Genomic DNA, 26,915 nt, shown 5'->3' with positions numbered 1-26,915 from the left:
CAGATTAAATCAGGGAGGATTGCTTCAACTTGTACAGTCGTGTTTTGCCCCGAGTATGCATAAACAAGGATTTTACGGCACGCATAATTTGTGTATGTCCACCGGCGAGTATCTACGTGGGGATCTGACACTCATGGTAGCTGTGCTCATGGTTACCCCGTGGTGGTGAATTAGATCATAGCTTTCAGAGGATCACAGCTACTTCACCTAACGACCTAACCTGGACGTCAGAGAGGTTTCTCTCTGCGTTAGAGCGTATCAATTTCGTGGTGCGCAACAGCGTCATAAAATTTAACCCGCAACAATGGTTCGTTTCAAGAACAGGTACAAAGTGAACTTTAATTCCTTTTGAGAAACAAAAGTCAGATGTCGAAAAGTGTGAAGCAACTTTCAAATTTTAGAATCTCCAGTGTTCTTACTCAAGCAGAGGTTAGGTTTTTAGAACGAGAGTTTCCTCCGATTGCATCCATCATTGAACCGTCCCGTTGAGCATTTGTACAATTTTCAACGGTTCTTTTCTTTAGGTATGTGACTGTACGTGTGAATCCAGGTGACAAATCTGACAAATGTTTGATACTGAAACCGACTGTTCTTCATCATGCAATACAGCAAAAAGTTGAACTTATGTATGGCGATTTTGGACTTTCTGCCATAAAATCTGGCTTTAATGGTAACGAGACTAATTTAATTTGTTAGCTTACTATATAACTCAAGCTGTATGCCTCAATGTACTCAGAATAATGTTGCAATAAGGATCAAAATTGGTGTTCCAAATAGAATGCTTATAGTCAGTCTATACCAACCGAATAAAATGTCACACTCTTGACAATTATCAGAGTCCAAGTAGCACTGACATGAAAATGCCGCAGTCAGCACAATTCTACATGCAATACCTGACTAAAATGCCCAGCAACTTTCCTGTTTCAAGTAGGAATTCTATTACAGGAATACATTTCTTGGCATTATTTTCGTGTAAAACAAAACTGTTTACTAGGTATTTGTATTCGAGATTGCACGTAAATTTGTGATGACTATGGGATTTTCACATTAGTGATGTTTAGGCTCCAATAATCGTTACAATGAGTGATATTATAATGCTTGGTAAAGACTAACTATAAAAACCAGTTGATCGGTTATCATAAAATTGTGTTTTGTTTATTTAGCTAAATATTTCAATCACCATACAAGGATTGCGTTAATTAAAATTCGACATGGACCACACAGACTTGTCATTGATTCGGTCCGTGCTGTCAGTGAAATTGACAGTAGAATTGCTTCCCTTGACATTATTTATGTTGGGGCTACAATGAAGCACTGCTTTCAATTTATCCAAGTAAGTTTTGTTACCTTAAATCGATAATTTCATAAAGGTTCGTAATTATAATTTGTCCTTAATGTGCTAATGTGCATGCACTTTATTGTGATGTAGAGATATCAGCGGAAAAAATTGGAAAAGATGTGGACGAGCCTGAAAAACTATGAGAAGAAAACGGAAATGAAAGATGCTCTAATGACAATCACACCGATTATGAAAGAATTCAAATGAAGTAAATACATCCAGCCATATCTTTTTTTTTTTTTTTTGTTTCGAGCATTTTGGCACTCTAATTTTTTTTTTTTAAAGCAATGGAACAAATGTATGCGCTGAATATTCCATGAATTAGCAGGATACGTTTTCTATTAATTGTGCTCTGAAGAATTCAAAGAAAACATCTAGGACATCATAGAGCAACCAGCTTTCACGAACAACTGCATTGATGCCTGAAGTAGAAAATCTGTCAAGCTGATTTAAAAAATAAAGGTGAATTCATTTCACCTCTCAACCTGATTTTATCCTGATGGGCTGCAGAGGATAATTAGAGTTAAACAGTATTTTCTGTGACTCTGATTTATTGTTACACAAAGAACAACAACTGGAAACAACCGAAAAGTTGCTGTTCGTGCAATAACGAATAACATTCTAAAGGACCCCTACAAGGGAAAAATCAATAGATACCACGAGGCTTGAATTCAGTTAAGTCTAACTAATCAAACTGTATGTTTTAGAGCCAAATACAAATCATTGAATGCTTGTCACAGGGATATGTTATTTTATTCATACTGTTTTCAAGGGATCGGTGTCCAAGAGTGATAGGCTCACTTTGACAGATTCACCTAGAAGCTGGCGTAATTTTATAGCAAATAATTTCAGGAAGCCTCGTTCTGAATCTGAATGATTGGTGAGTATAACATTAGCTCCAAGATGAATGGCATCCAAAATATCATGGTGTAACATCTCGCCTGTAATGTAGAGGTCTGCCCTCACACCTTTTAAAACAGATGAACCAGAGCCCGCACAGACCGCTATCGAAGTAATCATGTCATCTGTAAAAATGAACCGAGTAAGGAATTAATTAGCGACAACAAACTTATGGTAGATACTGTGAATCATTAAAAACGATTACTACCATACAAAAACGTCTGTATGATATGCCAGTCGAACATAGACTTTTATATATTTCAATTGAAGTACTAATGACAGCAAGACAATATGTGACAAGTTATTTAAATTATGGCATGTCACACTGTGAATTATTCTCGCAGAATGATTCACATCACACATAGTATTAAAGTTTGAAACCTAAATTTCGGATGTTCAGAAATTACATTTTGACGTCACTAAAAGTTTTTTTTCTTCTATATTATTTGAACACGATAATCAGTCAGTAGACTTCCTTAGTCCGGAAATAAATGTGCACTAGAGAGGACGAACGAAAATCGCGCTCCGCGAACTTCGAGCATTGGGTCCTCTATCTCCTAGGTACTGCGCTTCAGGTCCTCTACCTGGTGAATTTTAATTTCCAGAACTAGCGCTCCATAGTTCCGGGGCTCCAGGTTTTATACCTGGTGAATTTCAACTTTTACGACTAGAGCTCTGTAGTTCCTGGGCTCCAGGTGTCAGAACTTATCTTGTCTTAGTAAATTAATCATGTGTATTAATAAATAAATGCGGATAATCACATTCATCGTATCCCTTTGTAGAGTACTGCAATGTCATCGTTTATGTTAATAAGTTGCAAAATTTCAAACGACACACCTGTTTTATTCTAAGGACGTACAGACTGAGGTGATTCGAGGTATATGTACATTTTTTCGTGCATTTATAGGTTCTCAAAGATATTAAGACATTGTATCATCCAAATATTCAAAGACCTACTGAAAACGCTCACCCAATCTATTTAACGATCCTAGCAAGAGCACCAGCATAACGCTAATTATGTAGTCATATATACCTATATGACAATATATATTGTAATGATATATTTTCTTAAAATTGAATATCTATTTACAACGTCATTATCTAGACATGCAGATTCACCAGGTAGACTATTATATATACTTTACATATTACGATGTATACGAATACAACTGTCAAGTAGTCAGTTAAATTTCACTATTTTACGAATATATGGTAAACCGTCAACAGTAGATCTTATCCAATGGAGTGAGCGAGCGCAGCGAGCGAACGAGTACAAAAATCAGCTATACAAGGCAAACTGACCCCGAGCGAGCTTTACAGCTAGTTTTATATTATTTAGAAAAATTACTTGGACCTATTGAAATTTTGTGAACCTCCCATTCGATGGATTTCAGAGACTACATAACTTTAATTGGTTACGTATTAATAATGTAAGTTTTATTTGCCGTATAAGGTTGCAGAAATTCATGTACGTAAGTACAATACTTGGGTGGTCCTTACTTGCGGGTCGAAAAACAAAGCAGGCCATAAAAAAAAAATTTGGTTGTAATGTTTATATTATATCAACTTGTTTTTTTTCTGTTCAATATCCTATTATTTAAGAAACACCGGTAAGAATGTCTGACTTGTTTATACTTTCACAATTCGTGTATGACAAAAAAAAAAAAAGTTCTTCGCCGGAATTTCTTTTCATGTGCTTGTGGAGGCAAGTGATCCCATTGATGTACAGGCTTGAAACTTTATACAGATTTTGTTAAAAATATTTTAGATCAGATTTGGGGGACATCGTAATGAAAATTTTTCCGACCCCTAAATACACGACCACCCGAATACAATAAATATAGTGACATGATATTCTTCTTACCTTGACGTCTGGCACGAGCAAGTCGGACGTGTGGTAAATTTGTTCGTTGTTTAACAATTGTCACTGCGTCGGCTGTAGACACTGGGACTTTTAACGTGCATAGGCGGCCGAAACCGTTTTCAGGATTGACACCAGCTTCAATCGGTTTGCATGTTTCTAAATCTGCAATTTATTGTTCGCAATCCGTTAGTGTTTTGACAAAGATATTGACTTACTTATATATTCAGTCACTTTGAAGATCCAAGTACAGAAATTTGATGCATACATATCAGAGTGAATGTTAAAATAAATTTCGTCGAACTTTAACCCAACTGCCCACAAAATCTGAAATTCACCCTCAAAGCACAGCACTCTATCCTAATCCTAAACCTACGCGCAAAGACGGTGAAATTTGCCTTTAAAATTTATGCATTATTACTTCACTTTCACTATATATTTTATCGTGAGTCTAACTATTTTCCAAAAGAATCTGTAACTGTGAGAATTTCGTGAGCACTGTTGCTACCATTTGGTAAAAATATTAACATCGCCTATGGCTCATTCTATGTTAGCTGTACGCTACTGAGAAATTAAAAAAAGTTAAATTCAGATTGTCTACAACTGACAGAGACTGCCCCATGGGCGATATTAATAATCCTACAAAATAATAACATCAGTGATTACTAGCTCCTCAGTTATAAATTTTTAATAAAATATACCTATAGTAAAAGTGAAGTGAAAGCGTACGTATATTGAATGGCGAAATTCACACGCCTAACGCGAGGCTTTAGGATTGAGACGACCACTGTAGTCTAGTAGAGAATTTCATCGATTAATTTGAAACTGATTTAGTGGCCTGTCAAAATTTTATAAAGCCTAGTTTAAGAACCACATTAATGCATATGGAAGGGCTATCTGAAAGGGAAGCAGCATCCTATCTAGGTATGTATAGGCATCATCCAAACTATTGATTTTGGATATTTTAATAGAATGGCCAGTCATTCAATACCAGAGAACCTCCCATCATGAGCTTCAATTTTTAATACATATATATATTATGTATCTGCCTACCAAAGGCTCCTGCCAACCAATCATTCAATCCTCCCTTCACTGAATCAAAGCTCGTATGGGGAGAGTACAGGGCAATTTTATTCTCTATACAGGTGCTAGCGATGCGTTCCTAGTTATTTGTCAATCAAAGAAAGTATATTAATAAGTCATGTGAGTTTTGTATAAATTCAATACACTAGTTTCTTGCCAAATATTACCTTCCATGTACGAGTTGTAATTGACTTCAGAGGACTGAATATCGGTGGATGATATGAAATAATTAGATCTGCATTTAAATCAATAGCCTCTTGCATTACATCCTCGGTAAGATCATTGGTGATGAGTGTGTGCGTAATTAACTTCGATTTTGTTGGTTCAATGAGCATGCCAACGTTATCCCAGGAAGCCGCTAGCTCGATCGGGGCAAACGAGTGAATAGCATCCAAGACTTGGCTTAGCGCTAGTCCCTCCCTAGTAGAGTCCAGATCTCCCATTCTAGATGTTACGTGATGGTATTTGAGAAGCTTATACAGACCGTGAGTTCTGAATAGAAGTCTCGATACAACCGTTGAATGAATGTGCATTTATAGTTGTTTATCTGCAACAGAGATATACGAAGAGGTTTAATTATTACACAGAATGCATATGTGTTCAAGAAGCGAATGATTTGTAATTTTCGTTGATGAAAGAGAAATGCAGAAATGTCATTCGTAACATGATTTGTAGAACGAATGAAGAAAATTTCCAGTATCAACATTTTTATCATGCGTTTACATTTCATATATTGTGGGTGGGGAAAAAAAATGAAGCCAACAACAGTAGTAGTTTTATATTTACAAATTATTTATTGTTAGGGTTAACAGGATATGTGTACATTTAATTTGGAAAAAACCGATTACTAATAAGTGAGTGCTGAAGCAGGGAAGACAGCAGCTGTGCTTGACTCCCATTTGAGCTGCAACATCAGTGATTGAATGATGTAAGCCTCTTATTCACTGTACAGCCAAATTTTGACAAGCCCGTCGTCGCTTGCCGATGCAAGTTGTCCAGGAACAACAGGATTCCATTGTACAGAGTTGACGTCCTGTGTATGTGCATCATCTGTAGTACAAACCATACTAAAGGAGGGTTGATTTGGATTTGAATCAGTGTCCTCGCGAAATATTCTGATGATATCGTCGCCACATGCTGTGGCAATAAGCCCTGTTAATTTGCACCAGTCAATATCGTATATCGGCCGACTATGGTAGCCTGACAAAGTGCAGCAACACTTCCAAACAGATTCGTTGTTTTCTGTTGATATACCAGCCTCATTACCAGGTTTGTATTCCTGCCATATTTTCACTGTCTTGTCATCGCTGCAGGTTGCCAAACGGTTTCCTGTGCTATCGAAAGACAGGCTCCAAACTGTAGATGTGTGGGAATTCAGAGTTGCCGTGCAGACCCAGTCGCTGTACGCGTCTTCCTTGAAAATTCTCACAGTATCGTCATAGCTAGCTGAGGCCAGGGTATCCTCGTGCGGATGCCATTTTACCTGCAATCATCAGAGTTGCCATTAATTAAGAAGAAATACCGCCATTAGCAAGCAATGCGATATGAATTCACCTTTTTTACATCTTGGGCATGGCATGATATTACAGAAGCACATTCGTATTCATCATCGGCAGCTTCCCAAATCCATACAGATTTATCTCGACTACACGTGGATAATAATTGTCCGCTCCGTGACCAGCTGACACTCTTGACTTCATGCTCGTGTCCTTCTAATGTTACGTTGCACTCGAATTGACCAGCCTTTTTATCCCAAATAGCCGTTGTAGCGTCAAAACTGGCAGATGCGATATAATTTCCACACGGAGACCATGAAACTTCCCTAACCGTTCTCTGGTGGCCTTCAGCCAAGATAGTTTTGACTACCCACTTTGAACTCTCATTCGCCCAAATTCTTATTGTCCTATCCTCGCCACAAGAAGCTAAGCTATTGCCTTTTGGGTGCCAACATACATTCCACACTCTTCCTTTATGACCTGATAAACTCTGTTTCAGTTCCAACGAACCCATCGCTACCTGAAACAGGACGACCCAATTCTAAATGTGCCTAAGCAGGATAGTACCGAGTCTGTCCCACTAATATTCCAGTTACACAAAACTGCACAAGGGATTGACATTCTAATAATCATTTGATATTTACAATAATGATGGTTCATAGATAGCCCGAGAGCCTAATATTGGGCAAACGATACAGGGCACCATAAACAATAGGGAAAAGAACACATTTCTGGTTGCAACATACGCATCATCATGTCTGTTAACGAAGGGAAGTTTTGCTCGTCAGAACAAATGTTAGAGTTGATATAAAATAAAATTCAGAACGTAACGCCTCTTGAATGAAATATCGATTAAATGGTTAAAAAATCAATGAAAATTAATCGAAATGTCAATTCGCACTACATAGTGAACTTTCACGGTACACTTCAGACACATTAAATGTTTAATTGTCCAGAATTGGTTGCATAAACTTGAAGTGTCCGAACGATAATTCAAGGCAGCCTCAAATCGAGTGCAACGGGTAAGATTATGTGCAGGCTCTGTTATATCCTAGCCAGAGTTTTGATAAAAGATCGCATTCTGTAACAATCGAAAATCACACACACACAAGAGGTACGAATTATGCTGCCGGTGTTTATCACTTTCAGCGATTGTGTACGCGAAAAATTCTGTTCGCATGGAAATCGGCGTGTCTCGAAAACTTGTTGGGGTTACTCTAATTTTTTCCGAAAAATTTGAAAGAAGAGAACATTAGGTACATTTAGAGTGTTTCGTGTAGGTTCACGCTGTAGTTGCAAATAAACGAAGCGAAAAATAATTGAAAAATTCAAAGGTTCAGATTAGGATCGGGGATCGGACTTGGGTTAGGTTTATTTTTCCAGACGAACCTATGATGCTAGAATGATATTTTATCAATCGCAACGATTATTTCAAAGAGGAGTGTATTGCGACGGCGATAACGAGGACGATTTGCAATTCTTGTGTTTGTCAGAATTCAACTATTTACATTACTTAAAACTATGACCTTGCTTAAAATACATACTCAAGTCAACTCAATCAATCTGGCGATCACTATCCGCGTTGTACGTATGCATGTACGTATGTATTGTACATACATACAGAAATGTAGATGAAAAGACTATCGCTTTCTGAAACTAATTGACTGTGGTAAGGACATGTCGAACTGTGTTTACCATCGCCAAACAGATCGTTACCTAGTATGGTACAGTGGTATGTGCAGCATAGCCAGATCACAATTCCTGTGCTGCCAATGGCACGCCCGATAAAAGGAACAAACGTAGAGCTCCATGTGACTTTCAAGGCTCCTATGTTCCTGCAGGCAAGAAAGAGATGGATACCACTTCCGCGATGTTAAGTCCGGATCGGTTACCGACGTGCCTTCGACGTCAATCAACGCCAACTCGAAAAGCCTATCCCCTGTCAGAGGGCGCTAGTCCCCTATTTACCAATTGTTCACCGGGCGGATTTGACGCAATTTTTTGTCCAGTAGACGTCGCTGGTTGTGCCGAGTCGGGCGTAATTTGCGTTTCATACGGTACGGCGGTCGGTGTACTTACGGGAATATTCACGTTAGCAAGGATCCGGAGAATTGCCTGAGTTCGAATTTTTTATTTTCTGAAATGTGTTCGTGTCGTGCTTCGATTTGCAATTGCGCTTAATCTAACATGGAAAATCGCTGGAGTTGCATTGTACGTTAATCGCATCGCGGACGGGTAGTCGCTATTAATTAAGGTAAGAAAGAATTTTGCGAAGCCGATCGATCGTATGTACATACAATATTTCTGCTATGTGACGTTATACATGTGTATAACATACAATGTATGTACGTATGCATATGAGTAAGAATGTAGCATCCGTGGATGCACAAGTGTCGCGCGATTTTCATCATTTCGGGTATATTCAGATCCATTCTGATCCTTTTGTTTTCTGAAATTGATGAACTGGATTTTCATCGGTCACTGTCAGTAAGTTATCTTTATCCTCCGTATATTAACATATAAATATTTACCTTCGAATCAAAGTGCCAATGTTTCTCGTACGTACGTACTACTACCACAGTTGTCCATTATTGTTCCTTGTCGCGTCAAGTGTAATCATAACTGCTAAATAAAAAATCGTTTCATATCCCTTGTCAAAGAAGACAGTAGTATGGCAATGTTTCTTAACGAGTTTATATGAAAACATTGTTAACAGTTGTGATGTACACGAATCGGCAAGTGAATATGTCAAATCCGTGATTCCAAAGAATGTTATCGCAAGTCGCAAGTCGCCAGTTTGGTCGCCCCTGGGGCTGCGCAGTCTGCGAAGGTGTGCGTGCGTGCGTGAATGACGCTGTTCATCTCCATAGTGTTCCGTGACATACCATATAATACGCACACGTATGGCATATACATGCCTATACGGACGAGTGGTCTGTTGCACAGCTATCATTCACAAATCTGCGTGACACAGATAAGAGTTTTATAAACCGAATTGAAAGTATTTTAATTAAATATAAGGTATGTGTTGTAATAGGGAAGTCATTGGTGGACTTTGTTGGAATGAATTTTTCGATTCTTTGTGATTCGGTCCCAACTGAAAGCCGCACAACGGTACGAGTTCTTCGTTGTTTATATCGAATAGATGACATATTCGCCAAACAAAACCGCAGTGTAGGGTCGAGGCAAGCCTCAGACTGGCAAGTCTTATTAAACTTGACGGCATGGTTATATAATTATATGAACCGTGTACATGCCTATGGTCCCCTGCAGATCGTTCCTGTTCCTTCTTACACGGATTATAGATCATTTTTGTTCGACGAATTGCTTTGACGTCCAACCGACGCCACGTGCGTATTATTATTCACACCATCAGGAAAGTTGAGTCTGCGCAAGCGTATAAATTTATACGTTATCATATGGTATGATTAGGAGGCCAATATTTCTCCCTTCTGCTCGGTTCCGCCACCTACGCATATGCATGTGTACACACGTTTGTGTTGTGTATATTTATTGTTAGTGTGGTTCTGTTTCTTGTGCGATAAGGGTAAGAGGTTTGTTTCATTTTTATCTATACCACTTTCGTCATTAGGGTTTGAAACCCTGTTAACATCTGTTGTACGGCAATATAAATATATTTTACGCCGAATGAAGCCATACAAGTATACCGTACAACATGCGCCATGCACACACTTGAGTAAAGTCGGGTCGGAAATAAGGTTGGCAGCACTAGCAGCGTCTAACTTACGCCTCTCGAACAGCACACGCCGCATCTCCTCGATGCGCGGCTACAATTGGTTAGTTGCTAGTGTGGCCAACCTCATTAATGATCCGCTAATCGAGGCGGAATAGTACGATTTGATTTGGGTGTGCAGGTCATTTTAACTGGTAAATGCTCTCCAGAAGAATGTCGCACGCTCGTCTGCTACAGTCCGAGACGAGAGGTGGGGCCTGCCGGTGCCACATACCTATGTGTACAGGTTATATTTATCTACCCGATTTCTTGTTAATATGATTGTAGTTGCGCTCCATCCCTCGTTTACTTTGCGAAATTCTGTTTCAATTTTCAATTTTCTACGCGTTCGACTAAGGTGGCAGAATTACTTCTTACTCTATAATTATTTATTAGAAATTGTACACGTGGACCTTTTTTGATATGATTTGACTTTTTTTTTTTACTATTCTACACATCTTGGTACACCGTACGATTCTTTCACTGCCAGTCGGAGAAAGAAAATTAGATCCTCTTAATATTTTCAAGTGCCCTTTGCGATTGGAATCCGCTACGGCCAGCACGAGCATTGTTCCATAACACGATTACGTATGCAGTTACTTGCCCCGGAAGATAGGTTTAGGCGTTTCGATAATTATTCCACGGCCAAGATGAATCTTCTCGACATTTTTTGTTCAATTAATCAACCAACAAACAGAATGGGCGACGAAATTTTTGACGCTGTATGTTTTATGGTTTGATTCGCATGCTTATTACGAAATTACTGTCGTATAGTAAGCTAGCACCACGTGGTAGAAATGCAGCTATTGACGCAATTAGGACCAAATCTCTATCGCCTGTTTTTTCTCGCACAAGGACTCGTGTGTAATCAAAAAGGGACTTATATCTCAATCTGTCATGTGCAAAGTAAAAGTCAGTGCATAGACAATGCGTAGTAATCTTACTTTATCCGTAAAACATGCTATTGGTAATTCAGGTTTTTACTCTACAGATGTTGTAATACACTTGACTGTATCATATATCAATTAAATGCAAATAAACGATGTCAAAACCCATAGTTGAAGCCATCAAGTTCTGCTTAAAAATTACACTTTATTTAAAACTATACGACCTTTTGGGAATGCGAGTACAAATTCACCGATCTTCTCTGCAAGCATAGGTATAAATTAACGATTCGTCATCTCGCCTGCGTCACGTTTGTATCCTCGTCTTGACTCGTCACGAAGGCAAAGTCGCGTTCAATGTCGGATAATAAGTATGTGTGCAATTACAAACATCTATAAAAATTAAATTTGTACGCAGAATATTAACTAACTATAGTAACCAGCACTTATCGAGCTCAGACACATTTGGTTTCTTTCAAATTGGCCTCAACTTTGGCATTCATGGGTATAAATTATGTGTAGGTATGCCGAATTTCATGGACTTTAGTATTACATAAATACCCTCACACTCAGAATTGAAGGATCGGTCTTCTTTTCAATTTCTTAATCTATCAAATAATCACCAGCAGTTCGAGACACAAATATCTACACCTATGATACTTCGTCATTCTCCTTTTTCTTCTTTTTCTTCTTGATATGAAATATGTATTATTGTTTATTAATAAAGGAAAAAAAAATGCTACATTGACACACACACACGCACGCGCGCGCGCGAATATGATATACTCGGCTTCGAGGCAGTGAGTGGTGTGATTGCTATACATAGTGATTTTAACACAGTTGTTCATTTACCGGTGGTTTTCTCAAGCGTTGATTCACTGGTGTATTTATCGTACTATTATACCTTTTAATATTTATCGTTAGTTTGCGCGGCTGACTCATCGATGATATTGTGGTACTGGCAGATAGATTTTTGCCCGAGCCGTGTTAACCAGTCCGTAAACTCGATCACCCAACGTTTTCTCAACAAAGCTTCACCCACCCTTTCACCTTTACCCGTAGTGTACGTAAGACTCTGCTAAAAATTTGCGACCCTAAAACTTCCTAAACCTGCATTTTAGAAGACTTGACAGCCAACGCCGGGGAGGAGGATTTGGAGCTTTGAAAAATGATCAATGTCTATAAACGAAGTTCTCGTTAACAATTACGGGGATTTTCTGATTAGTGGTGAAAGTTTTTGCCACCGAGTTCTTCATGCACTGTCGAGAATATCTTTCCCACCTTTTTTCCTGAGCATTCGAAAACGTTTTGCCATTTCTCTCTTTCTTCTCGTTGCTTGTGTTCTCCAGCTCCGTATCTGTGTGCGATAGGGCACACCCTTTACCATCGCTCTTCCCGCCGCCTACATCTGCTTCTACCAACTTCTCTTTTCTCCTGTTGTTTCCTCTGTTGCCACTAATTATTCTACCGCCGTTGCCTACGTAGCTTACCGACTCCATATTCGAGCCCGTTCCAAGAAATATCCGTCCGCCGTCGCCTTCGTATTTTATTGCACCGTCGTTGAAATTCACTTTCACCGAACAACCGTCACCGACAATGCGGATACTACCGCAATTTTTGGCCACCGTCACCTGACATCCATCGCCGCGTATGTTTAATTTAAAGTCATTGGATTCCAGCTTGACCCTGAGACCGTCACCTTTCAACTCTTTCGCTTTTTCCATCGTCATTTTCGTATCAGTCGTAATCGTCATTGTCGAGCAGTTTTATATTATCACAATCTTCTTCAATTTCTCGTCCTCGGCATTCGTTTATTGCCAGTTGCGTATATTTTTCTCCTTCGGTAATACTTGGACCACGCTGTCATCTACCAACGTTATATTTACATCGCATGTATATGCAAGCGTGCGTCTGCCTACCTCACAGATTGGCGATATCGATAGTTGTTTACTCGACGTGCACAGTTACACGGCTCGTTTACCAATAGTTTTAAATCTCTGCGTGACGTGCGACTATATCGCCTGGAACGGCCGATTGTCGGAGGTCAGATGTCTACGAGTGAATACGAAGAATCAGGCTGGTTATTCCCCGGGCTAACTCTGTGCTTGAATGTGGTAAACAAGTTAGTAACACAAAGATTATGTATAACAGCGATGGCCGAGTGTCGACGAGCAGGTAGCTATGTAATTACTTTGTCGCGTATGTACAGCCACGTATAATAGGTACACATGGTTCGTCTATTCGGTTCAGTTGCACCGTACGTTATTACGAGAAGTGCCGACGTCATATAGAATATAATTTGGCACCTATAAGAATGTCGTGTTAATTCCCCCATACTTCACGATCAGTGCATCAAGACGAGTCACGCCCAATCTTTTCAGTGTGAAATTGAAAATTTCAATTTACCTAAGGGCCCTTGCGATGGCTATGAGTATATAGAAAAAACAACCTGCACATACCTGCATCGATGATCTATCTCACTGATATATGTATAATAATAGTTATACAATATCAGTGATCTATATTCGCAATGTCATTTATCCGTCGCTGAACGCATAATAGTCCTTCAGCGAGAGAGAAGCAGTTATGCGGGCGACGGATTTAAATCGGTGTGTCAGTTGGACAAGTGTTCGTCACCTACAGACATTATACGTTTGTATACATACCTATTTACACGTAACTATCGTCTTTCAGACATATATATTATAATTTGTATAATTGATGACACCATTTTTTTTAATTTGCTCAGATAACTCTGTGTTGCAGTACCTTACTTTTCGCTTCTCCACAAATGGTGCGCACAATTTTCAGGAAAAACCAGAATAGTACACTGGGATTTACTGTACATACACAGAAGTAGCCGTGCGTAATAATGGCTTTACTCATCAAGGCATTGACCCGCTAATAGTGCGCATCGAATCGTATAGATATATTATAGTTTTCCCTTCTACTGTTCCACTATAGTTTTTCTAGAGGGGAAAAGTTTCCGTGGCAGCGAACCCGACGTCTCCGCGTGTGTGATATCGAGCAATTATTGTTGAGATAGCGGTAATTCTGCATTGAGACGTCCCTCATCGTTTCCTCATATGACCTACGGTATATTTGTGAATTCATGTCCAATTCCATTTAGACGCGATAATACGGCCGTATTTTGTACCAACTGCGGGTAATCGATGATTGCCACTTGTATAGGAACGTATCACGTTGGCATATACCTATAGGTATTTGCGTTTGCGACCTTCGAGAATTACTGCAGCAGCATGATCGTAGTCACAATAATTCAACACTGACACTCAAACGCGAAAAATATCACGATCATATTTCATCCAGAGTATTCGCTAATGCTGCACTGTCAGCCAACCGCGTATAGTTGTCATTGTGAAATACTGATCACAAAACTACACAAAATGTATATACTTACCTGCCATTATGATTACTCTTGTTGGCAGGATGACGTCGTGCAATGCATAAACGATACATCCAATTGGTTCATTGGAATATCACAATGGAACTGTCTAACGAAATTGACGCCCTCGTCGCTCCTTTCACGCAAACTGTTGCCAGGCAAGACTCTGGAGTACCTGAGGACCTTGCATCTCCAACAGATACAATGCTGTTGGGTGACGGCGACGATGCTGACGAAACCATGAACAGCGATCTCAATATCACTGTAATACATGTAGTTCGTGATTCGACGTGCGACGGGGAGGAATCGCTGACAATGACTGCAGGTACCGAGGTTAAAGAATTTCCAGGGGAGAGCAAAGACAGTAAAGATGGGAGTGATAGTGGAGTCGAAGGATGTGCGACGGAAGTACTGAGAGTTCGTAGTAGAAATAGTGTAGACTATGGAAGTAGCTGTGGGGGATTGGACGAAGCGTCGTGTGATTCGAGTCTCGTTAGCTGCTGCTCTGTCTACGAAGATCCCTGTGCCACGCTCCCAGACGACTTGCGGCTTAACACCGGGGGAGAAGGTACCAGCGAAGGTGGCAGCGAAAGTTCCTCCATAGCTGGAAGCATATCTGCCAGAGGTACGAGGGCAAATGGAAAACGAACCGTCATAGCGTCAGCCACAAATAAGAAGAAGCTCGGTGTTGCCGAGCCTCAAAAACCATCCCGTGTCAAGCCCAGCGCCTCGACTAATCCAGCAGTGGCTTCTCCTAGGTCTAAAACACGAGTTGTTGCACCACGAACCGTTCCGTCAAAACTCCAGCCGGGATCCAGGGACAGAGGTCGCTCGAAAGAAACAAAACACTCCTCCCTTAAAGATACAGCCAAGGAAATTACTCCGATAAATGGCACGTGTCGTCAGGCTGCTACACAACGACCAAGTGCTACGCCTGGCTTTCATCGAACTCGCACAAGAGCGATCCCCGAATCCCTGCCATCAGCGCTGACGACAGAAATTAATAAAGATTTGGCACAAAGAGGACGGGGCACCAGATCCAGAGGGGGATCTAGTGGCAGGGGACGAACTCCCGGATCCACTCCTTTGGACGAAGGTAAAAAACTTCCGAGCACTCCACGGGCAAATTTCGCAACGTGCATGGAGCCTCAAACCGTTCGCAAGGACAAAATCGCCACTAGTTTAGATAACAAAGCGTTGGATACATATGCCACGTTGCCTAGAAGAAATAGAAGTAAATTTGCAGTTCCTAAGTCAAACGATAAAGCGGCTAGAAGTCGATCAGGTAGCAGAGATGCTAGCCTGAATAGAATGAATGGTAAAAAATCGGTTCCCATGAGAGACGCAACGCCTTACAAATCTCTACCTTCTTACGCAAGGATAAAACCCGCAGAGAAAACGCGCATTTATCACGAAATTAGTGTGCAGACTGGCCTGACCAGAGCAGACATGGACAATGTCTTTGCCGGACTTGTCGCCACTATGCCAGATCCTGCCAGAGTGGATAGATCGGATAGAAGTTGTCAGACCGAAGGCTCCTGGAAAGACACAAAATTGATGCAAACCGAAGTTGAACGAGTCACAGAAGTGGCTGCATCCTCTCAGCTAGAAAATGAGAAATTAAAGATAGAGCTTGCCCAAGTCCGACGGGTATTGGAAGAGGAAAAAGCTGATCACGCGTTTGCTCGCCGAGAACTGGATAGGAACGCTCAGAGGGTTTTGGCCATGCTCGGTACCCCTCAATCAGAACATACAGGTACCAGTTTATTTGATATTTTTCATGATTTTTATTTATCCGTTTGTTTATGGTAAGTCTGGTTCTAAGCTGATTGTACAGAACCATAGATTGCTTCTGGCATGTTCAAAGCGACACCGGTGGCATGTGGTTTACATGTTGAATAAGTGACAGCAGAATACATTGGTGGCATTGAATGTGTCAGAACCAATCCAGGGATCTGTACATACGTTCGTCGATTAAAGATTGTCTTCCATCAACTATACGTATCACAGAGACTCACGTGCCATTGCTATTTAAATTTTCTCACAGTTTCTTCTGAGCTTGATAATGTTTTACTTTGCAATGGCTGTTCCTTGAAGTGAACAATGAACATGGCCCTTAATCTTGTATTTGTATTTCAAGAAATCTGTTTAAGTTTTGGGAACATTGTTTCCTGAAATTGGACGTAAGCCATTAACGCTTCTGGCTGCAATCATCGTACGAAAAAGAATCATTTGAGTAAAATATGTGCAAATTTTAATGTATCAATAAGAATTTTTTTTTTATTTCCATCATCAAGAAGGTAAAACATGTATTCTGAGTTTAAGTGGCGACTAGACAGATACTTATATTTTCACGGAGTTTCGCATTGCAGTCGTTGTGTGTTTTTTAAAAATGAACATTTTGAGTTTATTCGATTATTCTAACGTGCATTCATTACTACTACTAGTTCGTTCTTTTTCCTCGTAAATTGTAAGTGCCAGTTCATCATCAGGTAATTCCTCTTATATGAGCACAAACAATCCTGCTTATCACATAAACCTTTCACATATAATTTTGTGATAACTTTATAAAAATTTTTCTGTTCATGACAGATGTTCTGATATAAATTGTTCTGAGGAGGGCCCCCCATCCGGACTGAAACGTTAACACAAAAATAGTGTTTTTTGTTTATGACCTTCATATCCAAGAATAATATTTACACAATAGATAGTTATAGTTTGATATCGCGTAATGAAAAGTAATCGAGTATCCGTAGGTCGCAGGATGTATGTATACTTTACTCTGATAATTTTTCACACAACTCTTAATATTCTGGTGGTATATACCTTATAATAGAATATAGAAGCATCGCACGAGAAATGTCAAATGCTAATATAGTTGCAGTACAGCGTTAGTTGCGAGAAGCAGCCTCAAAAAGTTGAAACGCATTGCCCCATACATTAATGCAATATCAAAGGCAATAATAATGACCTATTTATGTTGTACAATTTAAGAAGGGGACAGCTTCCTGGAACTGGAATCCCATATACAATCATCCGGGCAAGTCGTCGCTAATCAGCAAATTGAGATCGAGGACCTACAATCCCTTTGCCGTATGTTGAATAGGGTCAGTAGGTACAAAGAATATCCCGAGTATCCGGTTTAAGTTAGTAACATTGACGTAATAAAACATCAGAAGAAAAATCATTACCTTGTAATTTTAGAATGGTTTTGAACAAGTTGGCTTGTCAAAGTATGAGCACTAGGGTGGTCGTTATTTGGGGTCAAAATTAATTTTACCCCTTCTGCCCCCCAAATCGGTTCGAAATACGTAAAAAGTAATGCTGTAATTTTTTAAGATTTTTAAAAGAACGCTTAACCCTTGACCACACGGGTTGAAGTTTTCTATTTAAAACAACATGGGGTTTACCTGCGTTTGGAGTCACTATTTTACTGTGGGCCTTAATATGTTTGTAATATCCTGAAATTTTCAGAAATTAGTTTACAAGCATGTTGCTACATGGAAAAAATTTCCGAAACCCCTACCCTCAAAATGTTGTATAACATTATCATAATAATAATAATTAAAACAAAAAAAAATTTTCTCAATTTTTTTTTATTAATTTGCTTCCTTGTTTTTTTTTTACAAATGTATTTAAAATAGTGCTAACTATCGTGCTCACGATAGTGCGATTTCGAAAGCCGAATATACGAGAGCTCTATCAATTGAGATAGCACCGAAATATTGTATAATTGAGTGAATTATAGAGCAGCGAGAATATGAATTATTTTCCGACCGATAATGAGATTGCACCGTGAGTAAAAACCGGCGAAAAAACAATACGAATGCCTCCGGCGTTGCGTCGTGGTCGAGCGAGAAGGACAAGGACTGCTCGCGAATGGGTAAGCGAATATCGAAAAAATCATCCAGATGCAACAAAGCAGTCAATACTTAAGAATTTGTAACTCGTGTAGAAAATTATTCTATTTTAAATACATTTATAAAAAAAAAAACGAGGAAGATAATTAAGAAAAAAATTGGGAAAATTTTTTTATTTTTTTTCAATGATTATTATTATGGTAATATTATACAACATTTTGAGGGTAGGGGTTTCGGAAATTTTTTCCATGTAGCAGCATGCTTGTAAACTAATTTCTGAAAATTTTAGGATTTTACAAACATATTAAGGCCCACAGTAAAATAGTGACTCCAAACGCAGGAAAACCCCATGTGTTTTAAATGGAAAACTTCAACCCCTGAGGTCAAGAGTTAAGTGTTCTTTCAAAAATCTTAAAAAATGACAGTGTTACTTTTTACGTATTTCGAACCGATTTGGAGGGCGGAAGGGGTAAAATTAATTTTGACTCCAAATAACGACCACACTAATGAGCACGGTATGCTTCATTACGGTTTAATAAGTCTCAGAGAATCCTCAAGTTGTATAAAAAATTATTTTTCGTTAAGATGCATCATTGCGCCAACAATACTAACCTCAACATCATCCGGGCATCTCGTTTTCATCAATCATATTCTAGTTATGTTATTTATTAATTTCGAAGGATTTGGAAAAAAGCATGGTTGTGCAAAAAACATTGCTGCAACAGCACCAAGAGTTGGAAGCAGAATCGATAGAAATGCAAGATTTTCTTCAGGAAGAGAAGGCTACACTGGCTGAGGCGCTTAAAGATGCAGAAGCTGAGGTGCTGTATCTTGTTTAATATATCACTAAACTTCGTCACCCTTGCAATTTATTTATAATGCTCACAATGTGATGGTTGATAAATTTTTTTACGTGTCTAGATAAAAAAGAAGGACGAATTGGTCAAACGAAGCAACTCTGAGCTAGGAAGGCAGATCGAAGAATGTAAACATCTGGTACGCATCAGCGAGCAACGAAGGTATTTAAATCACCATTGAACTATGAAAGTCTACACGTTGAATGCATTTTGTTGTTAATATGTTTCAACCCTTTCATTATCCATCCCTCCAGTCTTATTTGAATTGTTGACAATTTTTGACAGGCAAGAAAACTTGTTGATGAATCTAAAATTAAATGCTGTGGAGAGACGGAGCAGAGATTTGCTCTTGAGTCAGGGAGCGGCGGTATCCGGAGCGGCTGTGGCCTTGTCCGGATTGGGAACGAGGCTGGAGGCTTTGGTGGATCAACTTGTTACTTCATACAATATTTCTGAAAAGGATCTTGAGGTAGTGGTTGATCACAAACAATAAACTCACATGGAGTAACATTACGCCATATGCTACGCACAGTATTTTACAACACGATTCTTACATTTCTTCTGGATCGCCCATAGTCGTCAGCAGCTTTTCTGTACTCTTGCATATTTCCAGTCACTTTGTTCGAAATAATGCCGCTTCCATCTCTGAATATTATCAGTTGTAACCAAAAAGTCATTGGGTACGTAACAAAAATATCACAGCAGTTTCTCAATTTGTTTGCAATTTCATCAAGAACTCAACAAGCAACAAGTAGGTGATTCGAAAACTGATTTTTATGTGCTAGATGTAAATCAAGGTTGCATTTTACGAAACCACACCGTATGGATTAATTTTCAGGATGTCATATATATTAACGAAGCATACAGTTGTAGTAACAGCAGTGTCGAGTCAAGCCCTGTTAGCTCTAGGCAAAGTCTCAAAGAGTTCACGCCAAGTCCAAAGAGAGGTTCCTTTGTATCAGCGGTTATTGGTGCTATCAGAAATGCAGCAACACATCCGTTTGTTGGAAAACCTGCGGATAGAAAACCTGCATTTATTGAACCCGCTTTGAAGCAATTGCACAAGGGTAAGTGATTTTACCAGACGCATATGGGGCATTCCAAGCTGTTTCAACCAATGTTTGATTCTAATCACGTTAGATTTGGACTTTGTGTTTTATGTTGTAGTATTACTCAAAATGAGAATCCACTATCAAATCATCCTAGAGCAAGAAGTATTTTTCTTTCATCATCTTTTCGATCTTTGCACGGTCCTGCATCGAAAACTAGATTGCACCTGGCAATCTTGACTGAGTATCATAAAAACTTGCAGGACAATAAAGTTGTGCCTTGGAATTACTATTTTGCTGTGTGTGAAAAACAAAAGTTATCTACTGTTAAAAATGCCCTTTTTTTACAAAACAGTATAAATTTATATTTCACCACTGATAACAGAATTTACATTTTTTTTTTCATCAATGAATTCTTTGCAGCTGAGAACGAGTTCAACACCTTGTCAGAAGTGGTGATTCTCATCTCACTGAAGATATAGTCATTTACGATTGTCAAAATTTGACGAAATGGTTATTAAATCGTACGCAATCCACACCTTCCAGTCAGTTGTGAGGAAAAATTCTAGGTTCGGGAAATTAGTAATCCAGAAAACCGACAACCCTAGGTGTGACAATATAAATATACGAGATCATTCCTGGAACGATTTGACACGGCGAAGTCTATCCCAGGAATCCAAAATTCTCATTTGTATCAACTGTGGTGAACATGGCAAAGTTATCACTAATCGTAGGTCATACTCTGCTTCAACGGAATTTAGAAAACACAGTGTATCGAAAGTAAAGTAATAAAAATGTTCTCGATTAATTATAAGTTCTGGAGTTGATCACAGTTTTCTGTCAGTTATTACTTCTAGACTACTGATTTTTCAAGTCCAGAATTTTTCTTCCAAACTGACTACAAAGCCTGCAAAGTGAAGATTGCAAACATAACAATGTCACCGAATTTTATCAATTTTTACAATTGTAAATGCTCATATATTTGGTGCGACCAGAATCACTGCTTCCGACAAGATCTCAAAATTCATGCTTGGGCTGCAAAATATCCCTATTTTTAAAAAAAATTCAGAGTTACATTATTAGAGGCAGAATATAATATATTCCTTTTTTTTCAAGAAAATTGCATTTTCAAATAGTGTAAGCTTGATACTTTCACTGGAATAGTCATTCACAGGTGCAACTGTATAGGTATCTAATTTGTTATGATATACCTAATATCACGGCATTCATTGTCAGGTAGGACCTATTGTACCACCCCTCGGTTATTGACCGGCTTTAGTTAATATCACACATCATCCTCCGCCAGAAGGCCAGTATATGATCGAGTGACAAGGTCTGTAGGTCCCTAGATTTCAGGAACATTGAGCCCAGACTACAAAGAATGCAAAAATGAAAAGAATCCATTTCTTACTGAAGGATACATTGAAAAATTTGAAAAACGTCGTATCTTCGGTAGAGTCGTACTGAAATGTAAAAAATCAATGTTTAAATCAAATGGGTGACGGTCCAACATCGGTTGAAACGGCATGGTACGCCTCATGTGTATTGTATTTCTCAGACCGGAAAATCTGCATGCTCTGTAGATTAATGACCAGTCTCATCGTCTGAGTAGCTCTTTTCAGGTATATGGTGTCTGGTCATCCGAAATTGTCAATTTTTGTTTCCAATGTATACCAATAACATAGTGTAGGTAACCCACAGCTACCTTGCCACGTGAAAATGATTTCGCATCAACTGTACATTATGCCTTCTCTAAACAGTTATTCCTTACACATGTCATAGCTGCTGCTGATATCCAATTTTCTGCATTATTGACAGAAATAAGCTTAGACTCGTCATCCGACCTGTTGGATTTCGAGACAGAACCATGTCTAATGATGGAAAGTGTCTTGGAGGATGTTCCTTTGCCAGATACTTACACCCACAATATGGTATCGAGCAGCGACTCGCTTCGCAGAACACTGGGTTCCACGGAAAATGGGCTTGAAGAGAGTTCTAAACAGGGTCGATTTGCTGATGAATCCACTAGCCTCTCAAACCTCACACAGGCTATTCTGCATCGCCGTAAGGTAGATAGTAAGAGAATTATGTAAAATTGGTTGGACAATTGATTTTTTTTTATTATTAAATTGCAAACAGTCGTTGCAATTCCTTATAATAAAATACTTGACAGTGTTATATATGTTAAGTATTAATTATTGGTCACGTTTTGATTTGCATCAATGTGGAATTAGGTGGAAGTTGAAGAACATGATGAATGCGAATCCTTGAGCGAATCCGAGACTGGCATCACTGATAATCCAGGACCTCTTACAGATTATTGTCCAGCTATTTCTCTTGTCGATCAAGTGATTGATGTTGACAATCTTGTCACTAAACTTTTGAAAGTTCTCCGAATTATACAGCTGGATAATGATACGTGCATACAAGAGTTGAGGGAGGAAAAGTAATCATTTTCTGTTAAAACCTACTAATTTCTGTATCATAGATTAGGAATTCCTTATCACAGACTGTATAATCTACCCTTCACGATGGTGGTCAATGTAAATTTTTTGCCCTTACTCTGCTTAGGTCTGAACTGGAATGTAGGTTGGAATTGCTTGTTGGGGAATTGGAAAAGGTTCAACAGCCAGCACGCCATCTCTGTGAATCAGAGAATCCATTGCCTAACATGACTGGTGAAAAAAAAATGATGGTCAATCAAAGTTGTCACAGTTAACGATACGGACACATTGTTCTAAAATAATTACTAATCTCAAGGTAATCTGTTGTTTTCAAGCGGGTTCAATCCATTCTGTAGTACTTTTCATAAGATTGTTGTCTGTAAATTAACAGAAAAATTCTGAGTTTGACGTGAAATTCTATGAACTTGACATTCTTTGATTTTCTTTGAGTAGTCTCCAGCCTGCGGACACTTTAAGAATTTACCGGCTACACGTCGTTGGAAGCAACATTGAGGGGCAAAATTAGCTGTAAAAATAATATCTATTTTGTGTGAAACACTTATACTTTCTTTCTCGGCTAATCTTATCATTAATGCGTTATTGAGAACGATATGGAAAATTGCTTTAAGATTCTTAGTTTTCCGTAACTTCTGGTCCGTTAATGAACGCCTGTACGCGTGTACATATTCAATCAAAAAATCTAACCTAAATCATTAATCACTTTATTTTTCAAAACCAAAAATTCTCGATAAAACTTCTGAACTTATCAATCATGCTAGTCAGTCGGAAAATACGAGAAATTTAAAATTATAACTTACCAAATTTCATTCGAGATTACCGAATGAGTAGGGATTTAATAATAATTAATAAATGCGACATCCACTTTACTACAGTTATCAATATGGTTCAGATCTGTGAAAAATACGATGAATGCTACGGCTAGCCACAGCCTAATCATGCGGCAAACTAGTTGACGACAGTGGTGAAAATCGGCCCTAGTTAAAGCGCCTGATCTATAGATTCCTTGTCTAAACATTGACTATACGTATATATGTGCTCGCATAAAATAGTTGATTTCCTCTTTACACGCTTCACAAATTCATGATCACACTGTGTTGCAGCACATTTTTTGAAGAACCCAACGTTTGAAACACATAAATTGAAAGGTAGCGATAGAGTTATAACGAAACTCGGATACCCGCTGTATGTCACCTGGTTCCTAGCTGACACGAATTAGCACAATTATAACATTCACTCATTCATCAATTGTTATTAGGTAATCAACGTTCGGCTGCATTTTGAAACTGTATAAAAAATTTTTTTACAGACCACTCAAATTCGTATTCGAAAACATTCTTATTCATTCCTATTCCAATCATTAATTTTCCCCCTGATTCAGAACAAAACGTTTGGAATTGTAAATTTATTTTCGTGGGTACTGAAAACTATTGAGATCTCAGTTAAGATAATTCGTGTAACCCTGTACGTACCGTGAACCACCTATATGTGACAAAGCGGACCCTCGTCATCGACCCAGGGATCGACTTGCAGCGGTTACTGCTCGTAATCTCAACCATCCTGGACGGGCACATTTCACCAAATATCCACAGTATAACAAAGGTGCATCGAAAACTGTTGATCACCGTGTGTTCTGCAGACGCGTTGATGAAAAATATTTTCTGTTCTAGCAATTGAACTTTTTCACATTTTTGAATCGAAGTGTCCTAGATATACGATCATTTCTCCATTTTTTTTTCCAAATATTGTAATTAGGTATGATAAACCAAAGATATTTTACCGTATGAACGGACGTAATACACACCTATGTATACATGCATACCTGTATATTACAGCGAACGATATGCAGATGGGAATTTCTGCAAATTATTAGTAGACTTTCGGAAATCAAAAAACTAATATCGATCGCAGAGTTTATTGTTGTACATACCAAACACTGAAAAACCTGCAAGAGCCTTACAAGCCCTTGGTTTAATGGACATTGTTCGGTTATTGACATTTGCGCTTTCCCTCACAGCTGAAATCTAATCTGTCAGCGTTTCCTGCGAGATCACAAATGACGGGAAAATTTAGGCATAAATATGACCTTATGTTGACAACTCTATTCACTTTCATACACACTCAATTGTCCTTGTTTGCACTGTCAGACAAACAAGATCACCGATAAGTTGACTCGCAAAAAGTATGTTACGCATTTCAACGTTGTTCAGGTAAATTCTTCAAAACTTATTTTCAGTACGAAATGTAAGTTCCTCTTTTAAGAAATGTACCAAGTTTCGCAGCGCGGATCGGGGTCGTCGTTGTCGTGTCATGGGACCGCTGTGCCCTCGTTTTAATCGGTTGTTACCTTGATATTTGCAGCCATGTCCGAAACGATCTACATTGCATTAAAAGATGAATCAGTAACATCAAACACAGTCAAGTTCTTCAGTGGGATTGGCGAAATTTAAAAAATGTACATTTTACATCGTTGGCGACTGAGGAGAGAGCGACAAATTTGCAAAGTTAAGTAAAAAGTATGAAATTGACACGCTCAGGAATTGGTCCAATTCACTTACTGTAAAATCAATTCTTTTGTGTAGAAAAATTGTCGGGATGATTCGTGGAATTCCCAATGCCCACAGGTCTATTTTAATTCCACTGTACCGTTGTCGGAAAAGAGCAAAATTCTTACTCTACAAATAATTCTGGCACACACGCAAAAGACACCCTGAAAAATGTCCCCAATTATTTAATTAATCATATATATAGTTACGATACGTGCGCTGTATTCTGTGTACTACAGACGGGCCATTCCCGAACGGGACAAAATGTGATAGAACGAATCCAAATACCGTTACACTGTATCCTAGCGTTAAATGTTTTTATACACAGCCAATAACTTGATGCCAAATAGTGGTAAATATTGTATTTTAATGTGTAATCAAATAAAACGTGCAACGAGATGCAAAAGACAACATTATAGCTGCAAAATTTTAATCCGCTAGATGAATGTGTGTGCATGCCTGCGTGTGTGTTCAATCTGTTTAAGGGCCGTATTGAAGTTACGTAACAAATTTAGGGGCGAGGCGGGGTGGGAGAGGGAGAGTCAAACCAGTTTATTTATTATTTGTTACGGTACGGGGTTATAGGGCGTTTTTAATGTTTGTATACGTGATTTATCAAAATATAAATAAACAAAAACAAACGTTCACGGTGATTGCCAAATATTATTGGAAACGGCGCGTCAGAGTCTGCCTGTAACAAAGCTATCGGTATCCTCAGAGTACCACTGATTCACACTGCGTAGAGGGAAGTTCTAAATTTTTTTCTGACGTGCTTACACGAGGGGGTTGGGCTAAAAAGGGATTCCTAAATACGTCACGTAATTTACGAACAACCTTTTACACGATTGCAAAAATTACTACGGCCATACCTGATTATTGATAAGTGTCACCATGAATCAGTTTTCGAGGTCAGCCAACGCTATAAGAATCGAGCGTATTAATTACCGTCTAATGTCTACGCCTGCCTAGTTTGATCACCTCGTAATTCCCTAAATGAGTTGGCATTATTCGAATAACTGTGCGATAGATGTGGAATTCTCTTAAAATTGTTTCAAGTTGAATCTGCAGTAGGTGTGATGAATCTGGTAATTACAAGCTCATCCGGACGCCTTTTTACTACCTTCCAGGTTAATAAATAGGCAAGCTTCTTATCGAGGCAAGATCTTCCGATGACCTTTTTATAACTGCAGGCTGGTTCGAGACGGTCCTGTATAACAGATTGCTGATAACCGCCTAGATATAGGTATTTTGGAGACGCTCGAGCGAAATACTTTGGGCGACAATAGCTTGCGGGAAAAATGCGGCAAGACATGGAAAACCTGATCCACGCAACCAGGCGGAACGGTCAAGTGCAATAAGTTTCTGGCAATATCAGGGGGAATATAATATTTTGCTTTAATTAGTACATTACAGTCTGTTTATTGTCAATCTGAAATCAT

At 38.9% G+C, this 26,915-nt stretch overlaps 3 protein-coding genes across 10 annotated transcripts; 2 read left to right on the top strand and 1 right to left on the bottom strand.

The window, feature by feature from the left end:
• Positions 1-33: 33 nt before the first annotated feature.
• Pop5 (POP5 ribonuclease P/MRP subunit) lies at positions 34-2,076 on the top strand. Its single transcript, XM_046627924.2, has 4 exons — positions 34-324; positions 525-670; positions 1,164-1,333; positions 1,430-2,076. The coding sequence occupies exons 1-4, from the start codon at positions 305-307 to the stop codon at positions 1,544-1,546; spliced, it is 453 nt and encodes a 150-aa protein (XP_046483880.1). The 5' UTR covers positions 34-304; the 3' UTR covers positions 1,547-2,076.
• Positions 1,873-8,494, bottom strand: Ciao1 (cytosolic iron-sulfur assembly component 1). 5 transcript variants are annotated; one of them, XM_046627916.2, is made up of 5 exons: positions 8,375-8,477; positions 5,351-5,730; positions 5,154-5,262; positions 4,104-4,265; positions 1,873-2,364 (listed from the first exon to the last, which is right to left on the bottom strand). In XM_046627916.2, the coding sequence occupies exons 2-5, from the start codon at positions 5,714-5,716 to the stop codon at positions 2,096-2,098; spliced, it is 906 nt and encodes a 301-aa protein (XP_046483872.1). In that variant the 5' UTR covers positions 5,717-5,730; positions 8,375-8,477; the 3' UTR covers positions 1,873-2,095. The 5 variants fall into 5 exon arrangements, with proteins under 5 accessions (XP_046483872.1, XP_046483870.1, XP_046483871.1 ...); XM_046627914.2 differs by having other exon boundaries at positions 8,224-8,473; XM_046627915.2 differs by lacking the exon at positions 8,375-8,477 and adding an exon at positions 8,069-8,216.
• A 203-nt stretch (positions 8,495-8,697) lies between these two features.
• Positions 8,698-25,887, top strand: corn (cornetto). Of its 4 annotated transcripts, none has more exons than XM_046627862.1 (11): positions 8,698-8,933; positions 14,746-16,458; positions 17,697-17,809; positions 19,243-19,383; positions 19,484-19,581; positions 19,705-19,888; positions 20,258-20,486; positions 22,287-22,537; positions 22,703-22,914; positions 23,040-23,228; positions 23,366-25,887. In XM_046627862.1, the coding sequence occupies exons 2-10, from the start codon at positions 14,760-14,762 to the stop codon at positions 23,185-23,187; spliced, it is 3,075 nt and encodes a 1,024-aa protein (XP_046483818.1). In that variant the 5' UTR covers positions 8,698-8,933; positions 14,746-14,759; the 3' UTR covers positions 23,188-23,228; positions 23,366-25,887. The 4 variants fall into 4 exon arrangements, with proteins under 4 accessions (XP_046483818.1, XP_046483819.1, XP_046483821.1 ...); XM_046627863.2 differs by lacking the exon at positions 8,698-8,933 and adding an exon at positions 9,014-9,166; XM_046627865.2 differs by lacking the exon at positions 8,698-8,933 and adding an exon at positions 13,340-13,418.
• The last annotated feature ends 1,028 nt before the right edge of the window (positions 25,888-26,915 follow it).

The sequence above is a fragment of the Neodiprion pinetum genome, chromosome 5, assembly GCF_021155775.2.
Source record: "Neodiprion pinetum isolate iyNeoPine1 chromosome 5, iyNeoPine1.2, whole genome shotgun sequence".
Lineage (NCBI taxonomy): Eukaryota > Metazoa > Arthropoda > Insecta > Hymenoptera > Diprionidae > Neodiprion > Neodiprion pinetum.
This window is presented reverse-complemented; position numbering and strand designations above follow the sequence as displayed.

Excerpts from the sequence above, each read along its gene's own strand:
- Pop5 (XM_046627924.2), top strand. The coding sequence starts at position 305 with ATGGTTCGTTTCAAGAACAG. Across the intron at positions 325-524 it reads ATGGTTCGTTTCAAGAACAG|GTATGTGACTGTACGTGTGA; the intron begins GTACAAAGTGAA and ends TCTTTTCTTTAG. Across the intron at positions 671-1,163 it reads CATAAAATCTGGCTTTAATG|CTAAATATTTCAATCACCAT; the intron begins GTAACGAGACTA and ends TTGTTTATTTAG.
- Ciao1 (XM_046627912.2), bottom strand. The coding sequence starts at position 7,193 with ATGGGTTCGTTGGAACTGAAACAGAGTTTATCAGGTCATAAAGGAAGA. Across the intron at positions 6,667-6,737 it reads ATGCCCAAGATGTAAAAAAG|GTAAAATGGCATCCGCACGA; the intron begins GTGAATTCATAT and ends TGATGATTGCAG.
- corn (XM_046627862.1), top strand. The coding sequence starts at position 14,760 with ATGCATAAACGATACATCCAATTGGTTCATTGGAATATCACAATGGAA. Across the intron at positions 19,889-20,257 it reads TTTCTGAAAAGGATCTTGAG|GATGTCATATATATTAACGA; the intron begins GTAGTGGTTGAT and ends ATTAATTTTCAG. Across the intron at positions 22,915-23,039 it reads CAAGAGTTGAGGGAGGAAAA|GTCTGAACTGGAATGTAGGT; the intron begins GTAATCATTTTC and ends TACTCTGCTTAG.